The 12,495-nt window shown below is 40.6% G+C and overlaps 1 protein-coding gene across 1 annotated transcript in view; it reads left to right on the top strand.

Moving 5' to 3' along the window:
- RFTN2 (raftlin family member 2) overlaps positions 1-3,084 on the top strand; it is a 70,837-nt gene extending 67,753 nt beyond the window's left edge. The window contains exon 9 of the mRNA XM_058549510.1: positions 2,334-3,084. Within this exon, the coding sequence (XP_058405493.1) occupies positions 2,334-2,606 (273 nt within the window). The 3' untranslated portion in view covers positions 2,607-3,084. The remainder of the gene's footprint in view (positions 1-2,333) is intronic.
- Positions 3,085-12,495: the final 9,411 nt, after the last annotated feature.

Raw genomic sequence — 12,495 nt, 5'->3', positions numbered from 1 at the left:
TTGAGGCCAGCCACTCCCTGACCTTCGACAAATCCCGTCTTCTTTCTGGGCCCGAGTCCAACCTCTGTAGAATGAGGGGTTACAGTAGACGATCTCTAAGGACTGGGCAAGCTTCAGACTCCTACCCTCTTAAGAATGTTGCAATTTGATTTGTTGGAAAAGCTATTATTTCACAGGGAGTAAGGGTGGAGTCAGGGAGGCAGTATCATGGCTGCAGATGTATTTACTGAGAGTCACACAGTAAAAAAGAAAATAAAAGGGTTTGTTCTGAAATCTTTTTTTAAAGTTACCGTGTTAGGTATTTTGTCATTTTCTAATATTTGAAATTTACATTTGGTGCTGTTTACTTATTAATACTTATCTAAAATTGAAATATTATGAATATCTTATTATTTTGAATAATACCTAACTTTTATCAAGAAAATTCCCATTGAGTATGTATCGGCTGGTATACAATAAGGAATTTACTGCAAAATTTCCCTTTGGTCCTGGTGCTGGTGAGGAAGGAGAGATCCAGGCAGCCAATGCTGCCAGGCACCCCCGCCTTCCCGTTTTCGTTCAGTTAACATTGAGAGGTTGTTGAAGAGTGAATGCCTTCTTTATGCCTGTGGGAAGGGGAGCCAGTAGCCAGGCTTGAGAAAGGAGCCCAGTTTTGGCAGTACCCGGCAGCCCTGCCCGCAGCTAAAAGGCTTTGTCCTCTGTGACCAGTGTCCCAATGCCGGGGAGAACATGCTGTTCCCAAATCCTGTACCTGTCTAAGAGTAAATCTGTCAGGGTCTGCTGCTTGTGTTAAATTCAATACATTTGGTGAATGAGAATAAAAAGGAAAAGGATTTAAGATCTGATATTTGCACTTAACATGCAAATCATGCATATGCATCGGGGCGGATGGAAAAGGTCACCACCACCAGGCTATGTCTGACTTGGGACCATGAAGGTGGATCTTTGTTGAGGCAGGACCCACTGTAGACTTGTTCCTTTAAACTTGCCCGAGGACTCCAGTAACTCGGCCAAGAAACAGAGGGGCTGCGAACACACTCCCTTCTGTGCAGCATGCTGAGGCTGCACCTTCCTATCCAAAACTGTCATAAACGATGGTCACATTCCACCATAGCCCACAAAATCCAGTTTAATAAGGCTGTTTGTTTACTTTGTATATTTGCCATGAACACCAGTAGAAAATACTTTTGTATTTTATATACTACAGTTCAACAAACCTGTGGGTTAACAGACTTTTGTAAGACTCGCCTGGGCATCTGACTTCTACGTTTTTTTCCTAAGAGTTTTATAATTTTAGCTCTTACATTTAGGAAAATGTAATCCTAGTTCCCAACTAACATATAAATGAACTTTCAGCAAATAAACTCTTTGTAAACTTGGAAATTACTGTGCTTTTTAAATTTATCTTTTAAAATTTTTATTTATCTTTATTTTTTTATTTCTCTTTGTTCATTTTTTTGTGCCTGAGAGTGTAACATCATATTCGATCTGTCACGTGTCACTGTTAAAGAAGGCCTTGAAGGGACAGCTCATCAGGAGTCTGAGCATCCACATGTTAAGCTGCTCCAATTCTCTCCCCGAGCCTTCCTTTTATTGCCTTAGTTCTCTTATTTTGACTAAGTTTGCTTGGCAGAGGCCATGTCCTCTCTATTCTGAATTGCACCAAGGACGTCGTCAGCCCTCAGTAAATAGTTCACAGCAGAAACATCCACAGCTTATCAGACAGTCTGCAGAATGGGCTGGCCCAGGTGCTGAGCATCCCACCGTGTCAGGCGGGAGCCAGTTATAGCAGGACCAGGAAACCAGTCTGCTTGACCCAGGACGACACTCCAGGTGTTCTTTCAATAGAAACCTGGCCTGAATTATCTGTGACTCTTCTGTGCAGCCTATTATCATGTGAAATGGCTGTTAGGTGGCCACGGAAGCATTGTTTCTGCTGTTTAGACCCCAACTAACACCAAGAAGAAAAAGGGGACCTTTAATGCATTTCTACCTTGCTTTGTTCCTCTAAGTATGCGCTCAGCTTAATGGAAGGTTTGAGATGTCTCTCTCAGAGGTGTGACTGAGGGCCCAGCCGTGTGCACACCACCCTGCCAGTGAGGACAGTGATGCGCCGGGAAGCCGCAGTGTTGTGAAACAGAGAGGGGAGCTCACGTTTGCTCCGGGGGAGAGGGAGTGAGAAGGGTGGCTCTGAGCGGTCCTTGAAGATGAGCAGGATTTTGAAGAGAAGCAGGGAAAGGACATGGCAGGCAGAGAACAGTATGTGCTAGAGCCGAGGGACAGAGAACACCCATCTTTTGACTCCTGGTTGCCAATCTCTTCTTCTGTTTCAGAGGAAAGCCAGCCGGCACATGAAAGGTGAAGACAGGAACAAAGTCACCAGCAGGAGCATTGGATTGGACACGGCCATGTCACAACCGACAGAGAGCAGAAACCAGCCCGAGGAGGGCCTCCTCGCTCCTTCTAGAGAGTGCTGGACAAAGGAGAGGAGGCCAGCGCAGTATAGCAGCTTCTCCGGGTTCAGCAGCAGCGACAGCGTCCTACGGGAACTAGATGACGGACAGTTTGACCAGGAAGACGGAGTAACTCAGGTCACCTGTATGTGAGCCATGGAGTAAAGCAATGGAAGGCCCTGTAAAGAACTATTAAAATAATTGCCAACTGACCTTATTGTATGACTTTCTCTGCATTTATGTAATACTTTGAATTTTTCCAGACTCAGGCTTTCCTCTAATCGACGTAAACTTTGGCTCAACCTCCCAGACAAGAAAGAATAACCAACGTATTTGTAAATTTAGAATCATGTTTACACTTCTCCCAACTAAAACATCTGTTTAAACAGATGTCTCATTAGGTTATTAACCAGTAATCTACTTCAGTTTCTCATGAATGTATAAAGTAAACTTTTCTTACAAATCTTGGTAAGACTAAATATCTCAATCAGTATTTTACCTAATTAGGAAGTTCTCAGGAAGTTAGAGTCTTACTTGAGCTGAAAAATAATCTCTCTCTCCCTCTCCCTCTCCCTCTCCCTCCCTCTCCCAACCCCCCACCACACATATACATAAAGGGCTAATTAATGAAATACGTATTTCTTGACTATAACAATTAATTCAAATTTTGTCTTTAACTATGGCATGTATATACAAAGCAAGCCCCTATTTGTTAAAATATTCTTTGAAAAAAAATTCTTTTTGTATGTCTTTGTTTTTAAAGGGTCACCATGTTACCAACCCTGTACTGATTCATTGAGCTTAAACTTTGTTGCTTCTAATAGCCTAGAAATAGAGTGAGCGAAGCAGCATCCCTTAAAATTCAATACGAAAAGAACCCGCAATCGCACATTTAAAAATCTTAATAGACAGAAAGAATTAACTTTCTTTTAAGTTGCAAATAGTATGAAAAGGGAAAACATCAACTTTAAATGGAAACTGAAATTTTTTATATCTGTCTAGATTTGAATTGTGCTTTTATTTTGATTGCTAAGTCATAAAGAATGTGGAAACCCAGAATGTTCAGTCCTGCGGGACCAAAAAGCTGCTTGCGGGACCAGAAAGGTGCTCGCGGCACGTGGGATGTGTGCGGTAACCTACCTGTTCCGTCTCTGCTTTTCTTGCTCTGCTAAATGGGATGCCTTTGCCTTGCCCAGCCTTTAAGGTAAAGATTAAAATTCTACAAAATAGAGGATTTTCATTTATGTATGAAAGGCTTATTTTGAAATGTGGGAACCTTCAAGTGAATTACAGAAAACTGACTTTGCCATTGATGAATTCAGCCTATTATATATTTTTATTAGCATTGGTATTGACATTATAAGATCATTCAAATAATAAAATATCATTTGTTATTGGGCTATCATTTTATTGAACACAAATGCTCATAATGTTTCATACATACACAGTATCAGATATCTAGTGTAACAAAACTCGACCAATCTCCATCAGTCATTGATAAGATTAACATGGAATTCCCCCACTTCTACCATGCAGAAGCCTTCCCTTTATTGGTGTAAAAGAACATAAGAATATTCTTCTCTGTATTATTCTGTGGAAACAGCTATCAACAATATTTGCAGAAATGTTTTCTGTTTGGATTTTTAGATGCACCTGAGTTCCATACTCAAGAGCTGGTGAATATGGGGTAGAAACCAGCATTGCTTCTGGAGCCAAGCATGCCATGAATTATGAAACACAGGGAATGTACTCAGAAAGTTCAGACAGTTGTTCCCAGTGCCATGGTTGACAAGAGGTAGAAACACTGTCAGCACACAGAGGGCATTTGAAGTATTAAAAACAGACATAGGGGCTGGCCCTGTGTCCTGGTGGTTAAGTTAGGCACACTCGGCTTGGGCGGCCCGGGTTCGCAGGTTCGGATCCCAGGCGCAGACCTACACCATTCATCAGCCATCTGTGGCAGTGACCCACACACAAAATAGAGGAAGACTGGCACAGATGTTAGCTTAGGGCAAACCTTCCTAAGCAAAAAAATAATAATAATAGCAGAGATAGAAATTTATGTTTGACTAAAGGAAAACTCAGGAATATATTAATCACCTTTCATTTTTTTTTAATTTGTGTAAGTGTATTCTTTTTACAGTTTGCTTTTAATCTATGTTATTTTGTCTTATTAAAAAGAACTTTTTATTAGAATAAACTTAGCAGTCATCTCCTCAAAACCTGTTTCATAAGCATTTACTACAACAATTACCCTTAAGTTACATGGCAAATTTGTATTAAAGTAAATAAATACTGACCAAGTGGTTCTAGAGCATTTTACATATATATAAGTAGCTCTGAATCTATTTAAAAAGAAAAAAGCAACAAAAGTTGGACTCTAGGAGTTAAATGTGACTAACCTTATCATGATCTGCCAGTTGTATATTCAGTTCTTTTCCTAACACTGTGTAATTCCTTAGGGGGTTTGGCATGTGAATTTTTAATACCTATAAAGTTATGATGAAAAAATCTCAAGGTCATAAGTACATGTGTGAAGTTCTGCCATTCCCCTTGGTACAGCATTTATGGCACCTCTGTCTTAGGTTTCAGTAACCACTTGTTAGTTCCATCCCAGTTGGATAGAATGTCACCCTGTTATCTTTCACAGATGACTTTTATTTTTTTTTATTTTTTATTTTTTTTAAAGATTTTTTTTCTTTTCTTTTTTTTTTTTTTTTTGTGAGGAAGATCAGCCCTGAGCTAACATCCGTGCTAATCCTCCTCTTTTTGCTGAGGAAGACCGGCTCTGAGCTAACATCCATTGCCAATCCTCCTCCTTTTTTCCCCCAAAGCCCCAGCAGATAGTTGTATGTCATAGTTGCACATCCTTCTAGTTGCTGTATGTGGGACGCGGCCTCAGCATGGCCTGAGAAGCGGTGCGTCGGTGCGCGCCTGGGATCCGAACCCGGGCCGCCAGCAGCGGAGCGCCCGCACTTAACCGCTAAGCCACGGGGCCGGCCCTCATGGATGACTTTTAACACCTGATCACCAGAGAAATCACGGCTGAGCTGAGGAGCAGCTCTATCAATGTCACTATCATTCTCTTCAGCAAAAGGTAAAGGGAAAGGTCAATCTCTTTAAGAGACTTTCGGGCTTCCAGGAGTCTCAGATACCCACAGAAGCAGGAGCAGGACCAGAGCCAATCCAAATCACAACTCTCTCCAGATCGTTTGTTTTAGCAGGAGCAGGTGTTAATATATATGACTATAAATGTCCTGGATGCGTTTTCATTCCGTTCATTCTGGAAGAGCTGAGGAGCTCTCTCATTTTCCCAGCCCTTCCTCATACCCTGAGTCCTCACTGCCATTCCCTCTGGGCTGGAAGGACTGTGGCTCGTGCAGCATAAGGCGAAAAAGGAATTCTCTCTCTCAGCTCCTCAGGGCCCCAGGATCCCTGTACTACCGAAAAACTAAATCTCGAGTGAGAACTCAAATGGAGGAGGTGCCAACAGTGGGGAGAGTCTGTAACTAAGTGCACTAAGCCAGAATCTACCGGGGGATAAAACTAGCTAAATGCAAACCATCAGAACTTGTAGCACATCCGTCTAAATAATATTTGCTGTGGCAACTTATCATACTTTGAGAGTGAATTTTACTTGTGCAATAACCCAAAGTTTATAGAGCCAGGTCTGACAGATGATTAAGTTCTAGATGGTATTTGAGGTGGAAAATTAGACAAAACTCTAAAATGATAAGACTTGTCTATGGTAAGGCTAATAAACTTTTCATAGAGACAATTCCAAAAACGAATTCCAAAAATGTTTTTGAGCATTAAATTCATTGTATGTATAAGAATCAAGTAAGTAAAATCAGTGTATGTATAAGTATCAAGGTGATTCTTTGCAGGCTTACCTCAGCCAGCATTCTTAGCTAGAAGCAACAGAAGCTGACCTTGGCTCATTTAGCAGTAAAGGAGTTTATTTCAAAAGATATCTAGAATTGGACTTCATCGAAATTTAAAACTTCTATTCATCAAACCCACATTTAACAAATGAAAAAGCAAGCCACAGACTGGGAGAAATGTTTGCAAAACACTTACCTGACAAGGGATTCATATCAAGAATATATAAACGGTTCCTATAAATCAATAATAAAAAGACCCAGCATCCAATAATAAATGGGTAAAAGGCTTGGACAGACACTTCATGAAAGAAAATATACTGACTTCTGCTTCCAGAAAGATGAAGTAGATGCTTCCCATGAAAGATAATCAAAAACCCCAAACATTATTATTATATATGAAACAAACGTAAGATGGCCAGTGGTGGGTTCCTTGGTTTTATTTTTCCTTTATATATCTCATACTTGGGAGCTGAAGACGCTAGTAATCTAAAAACAAAAAGAAAGAAGCTTGCAATCTAGAAATGCCAGTGTTGCATACCAAAAACCCTAACAAAAGCCTAGCAAGACAGCAATATTTAGACAATAACCGCAATACTCCAGCCAAACACCACAGAAAAACCTGTGACCTCACGCCCCCTACACCAGCGCAGACCCAGTGGGAAGCCTAGATTTCCACCCTCAGGAGGCTTATACCAAGGGACCGCAACACCCGGGCCATGGTGGTGGCAGAGATGGAGAAGTAGGAAACTGGGATTTTCATCCCCACTAGCCAGTGAGAGCCCCCAACCCTCCCCCCACAGTGTTAGTAGGGATGAGGGAGGAAGCTTGGACTTCACCCCCATCCAGTACTAATGATGCATCTCTCCTTCCTCACTGTGGGAGTATCAGAGGAGGATTAGTGGAGAGTCAAGACTTTCACTATCGCCCATTCTCTCAGAGGCCACTCCCACTGAGGTGTCAGTGGAGACCACCTAGGGAACTGGAACTCCCACCCTTGTCAGCAGTAGTGAAGAGTACCCCTCCCAGGTGTCAACAGAGGTCGAGAAAGGAACATGGTCTTCTACTTCCACCTGGCGGTAACTAGGCAGTACCCCCTATTCCCTCGCTGGAGAATCGAAAAATCCAACTAGCGCCAAAGGTATAAATAAGATCAAGAGTCTCATACCACAATATGAAAATACCTGGGTTTCAATAGAAAATTATTCATCAAACCAAGAACCAGAAAGATCCCACACTAAATGAAAAAGACAATCAATAGATGTCAATACTGATAGAGACGTTAGAACTATCTTTAAAAAGTTTTAGAGCACCTGTGATGAAAATGCTTCAACAAGTACTTATGAATGTGCTTAAAACAAATGAAAAATTAGAAAGCATCAGCAAAGAAATAGAAAACATAAAGAAGAACCAAATGGAAATTTTAGAACTGAAAAATACAATAACCAAAATAAAAAGCCCAGTGGATAGGCTCAACAGCAGAATGGAGGAGACAAAAGAAAGAATAGCTATGAACTGCAGATAGAGCAATAAAAATTACCCAAGCTGAACAGAGAGAAAATAAGACTTAAAAAAAAATGGACTTTGGACTGTAACAAAATAAAAGATCGAATGTCATTAGAGTTATGGTGGAAGGATTGGAGAAAGAACGGGACTGAAAAAGTACTTGAAGACATAATGGCTGAAAACTTCCCGAATTTGGTAAGAGATATCAACTTGCAGATTCGAGAAGGTGAAACTAATTTAGTGTGATGAAAATCAGAATAGTGGCTGCCGGTAGGGTTGGGGGAGTTGACTGTTGTCTTAGTCCGTTTGGGCTGCTGTGACAGAACACCATAGACCTGGTGGCAGAGAAACAACAGAAATTTATTTCTCACACTTCTGAAGGCTGGGAAGTCCAAGATCAAGGTGCCCGTCGTGAGAGCCGCTTCCTGGTTCGTGGAGGACTGTCTTCTCGCTAACTTCACATGGTGGAAGGGGCAAGGGAGCTCTGAGGGGTCTCTTTTATATGGACATAATCCCATTCATGAGGGCTCCACCCTCGTGACTAATAACCTACCAAAGGCCCTCATGCCTCCTAATGCCATCACATCACATCACAGGGTGTTAGGATTTCAACATATGAATTTGGGGGTTCACAAACATTCAGTATATAGCATCTATAAAGGCACACAGGGGAACTTTCTGGGGAGATAGAAATGTTCCATATCTTTATTTGGTAGAAAGTAATACAAATGTATACACTTGTCAAAACTCATTTAACTGTACACTTAAGATAGGTACATTTTACTATGTGTAAATTGTATCTTAATAAAAGTAACATTTATTGGAGAATTCACAGAATTGTTGGGAGAACTAGAGAATCAAGCTCCACGCTAAGCTCCCAGGAGTGATGTGCAAGCCTACACAGGAGAACGGGCCTGCTGTTGCAGCACCAAGCACTGCCGCCAGGAATCCCACTTTCCAGTTGACAGCCGCAACTTTCTGCAGGACCCCGCACCCCCAGAACCCCAGTGTCTCTGCTGCCACGCTTCTCAGCAAAATGGCTGTCCTTCTTTCAGCTTTCCTCCCTCATGACTCATTTGTGGATCAGTCTCACGTGGGTGAGCCTGTGCTCTCGCTTGGGAGTGAGTGTTCTGGGTTCTGCAGGATGCAGACTAGGAAGAATACGAATACTCCGGGTACTGGGGAGGAAGAACCCATCAGGCTCAAGATTCCCCAAACATAGCACATGTGTTTGTTTATGTTGCCAAGTCAAATTTTGATTGGACCTTAACCAAATGATCAAAGTCAACATCGTCAATAATGAAACAAACCAACACTCTGTGATTCCTGGTATGATACGCTGAGAGGGACACAACATCACCTCTGTGGTACTCCTAGCCAAAATTCACAACCTGACTGTAATTATTAGGAAACATGAGACAAACCCAAACTGAGGGACATTCTACAAACAACTGGCCTATATAGCTTTAAAAATGTCAAGGTCATGAAAGACAAAAAGCTGAGAAACTGTTCCACATTCAAGGAGATTAAAAGACATGACAGCTAGCTGACATCACATGTCAAGCAATACATGACGTGGACTGGATCCTGGATGGAGGGGAGGGGTGGCTGATGTGGAAATAGGAAGTTACCGCACATCACTGGGACTACGGGCTGTTGATTAGATAATATTGTGTCAATGTTATTTCTTGATTTTGATTATTGTACTGTGTGGCTATGTAAAAAAAAATTCTTATGACATATACACAGAAATATTTAGGCATAAAGGGACTGATGCCTGCCACTTTACTCTCAAATGATTCAGAAGAAAAATTGTGTGTGTGTGTGTGTGTGTGTGTGCCTTGAGAGACAGACAGAGACAGAGAGAGAGAATTTGATAATGCAAATAGGGCAAAATGTAAACAACTGGTGAATCTGCATACACGGTATCTATATGAGAGTTCTTTTTACTTTTCTTGCAACTTTTTTGTAAATTTGAAATTCTATCAAAGAGCTTATAAAAAAACAAAGGTGCCAGTCAGCCAGACACCATGACACATGTTTTGCCATGAAGAAGCAAACTCTTGACTTGGAAGGTCTGGTCCTGGTCTCATTTAGGGACTGACAGCTGGTATCACGGCCAGATAAAGCTTATCCTCTCCTCCAGTGTAGTTAAGGATCCTGCTTATTCTACCCAGGAATCTTAAAGCATGTTAAAAGGACCCTCAGGGATATTAAAGATTCTACAAAATATTTGTATTAAATTATCTAAATTTTTCAGACAAAAGATGTCAAGTCCTAGAGAAAGGAAGGAGACTAAAACCACTGAGTGGTTAATATTGACCAGACATGCAGCCAGGAGCTTTCACATGTGCTGTTTCTTCCTCACAGTGATCACTAAGGTTGCGTTGATTCCCGTTCATAGATGAGGAAGATGAGACCCTGAAATTTTATGTAAATTGCTAATGATGCGCAGCTTGAAGTGGGGAAACTAGAATTCAGAACTTGGCTTGATTCCAAATCCCCTGATCATTGAGAACTGATTAGATTCTCTAACTCAAAATAGTATCTCTGCTTCCTAAAATTTCCTTTGTCCCTCTCTATTCCCAGCATTTAATTAGGAACCATTCAATCTATAAAGGGAATTCAAAGGATAATGCAAAGTACAGATTAATCTCCCAGATCTTTCCTCACTGCTACCAAACTATCTACAACTCAATGTTGACAGAGACTTGAGCTCAGAAAGCTGCTTTCATATCTAATCCTTCCAGCTCCTTCACAAACTATCAGGCCACAGTGAGACCGCCAGGATGGCAAGACAATTATTGGAAAACCTACTCAATACTTTTGATTGATTAGGAAGAAACTCAAGACGGACAACGTGATTGGTCATTCCCTAGCAGTAAAAGAAAAGAATGAAGAGGAGCCCACATTTAGGAAACAGAAAAAAATAGCCATAGGATCACATCAAGAAGGAGCTCACCATCCGGGAACATACTCCAGAGGTTAACATAATTCACAGGTGATGACAGGACACATGTCCTTGTCTTTGGTGCATCTGCTTTTTGCCAGGTCTGTGATCTTGGACAAGTTTCTTAACCTTTCTGAGATTTATTTTTCTTTATCTCTAAAATGGGGATAGTAATGGTATTGATTTCATGCGGCTATTCTGAGGATTGCACAGATACAATAGCTGCCATATTTTGGTGTGGAAAATAAGTTCTAGTAATATGAGAACAATTTTTTTCTACTTCTTTCAGCTATTGAGTCATTTCCCTGTAAAACATGATCTCAGTTGCTGAAAAAGAAGTTCCAGAGGGTGCACCAAGGCAATGAAGCAAACCAATAAGAAATGGAAATCGAGTTATTCTTATTCTCTCATCAAAAATGGAATCACTAAATAAAACAGCTAGGGGAATTAGAAGCCTTGCCTGCATGGAAAGAAAGTTTGAACCAACCATACCAGTTTCAGTCAAGTGCCCATTGGCCGTCCCAGTTGATCACTGCTCTCCCTGCACCCCCAGGAGACCTGGCTCCCCGGCCTGGGCTGGCCAAGCTCCCCCTAAATGGACATCTGGGAAATCTAAGTCCAGCCGTCTAATGCAAGAATTTCTTTTGTTGGTTACATTAAAAACTACTAAATACATGTTTAATCCCTTTGTGTCTTAATGGGCATACTAATCCCCAGGGACAGAGTTTTCAACATATTAAAGTTTCAAAGAGAGAACCACTCACATCACTGTAATAGATGTGGTTAGTAAAATGACTTTTTATTTCTTGAAGCAAGAGAATAGCATGTCTTTTAATTTCAGTAATTAATATAAAACTGAAACACACCAAATTTGGCTATTTTATTTACATTTCCTTTTTCTTTCCCAGACTAGAGGCATAGTTTAATGTTTATACCACACATACAAAAAGTGGGTTTTAACATTTCAATATTTTTTCTGTAGACATTAGTTCCTTAACCACATGTCATTCTTTTGAATTTGTTCTGGGAAACCACGTGTCTCAAGATTTTTCTCCTTTTTTAACCCCCTCCAAAAGTATTAGCTAGGATTCCACTGTTTTTAAACTTCCAGCTTTCTGATAGAGTTGCAATCTGACGCTCTGTGTGTGTCTCTCCCTTTCTTCCCACCTCTTCGTGTCAAGAGCTACTGCGACACACCCAAGTTAAAACGAATGCGATGCATTCCTTATTCCAAAATATCTTCCAGATGAATTAAAGATTTAAGTGTAAAAAACGAAACTATAAAAATAGTGAAATAATATATAAGCAAATATTTAGCGCATAATTCAAAACACAGAAGCCATAAAGAAAAGACTGTGTAAATACTAAGACTAAATATTTAAAACTTCCACACAGAAAAAACTCTCCATTAACAACATGGAAAGGTAAACCAGAAATTGGAATCAAGAAACAATCAAATGAGAGACAAAGAGCTAATATTCTAAGACACTAAGAGATGTTAATAAAAAACAGATGAACCGCCAAGTAGAAAAACTGCAAACGACACAAACAGGTAGCTTATGTAAAAAGAAACATAACCAATAAACATGACAAGATTTCAACTCACTCATAAAAAGCTGCAAAACAAACAAGAAAAGATGTCATTTTTTTTTCTCATTGAGTTAGCAGAGTTTCAAAAAGATTGACAGTACCCAGTGAGTGGACC

This window comes from Diceros bicornis, chromosome 10 (genome assembly GCF_020826845.1).
Source record: "Diceros bicornis minor isolate mBicDic1 chromosome 10, mDicBic1.mat.cur, whole genome shotgun sequence".
In the NCBI taxonomy this organism is placed as follows: domain Eukaryota; kingdom Metazoa; phylum Chordata; class Mammalia; order Perissodactyla; family Rhinocerotidae; genus Diceros; species Diceros bicornis.
This window is presented reverse-complemented; position numbering and strand designations above follow the sequence as displayed.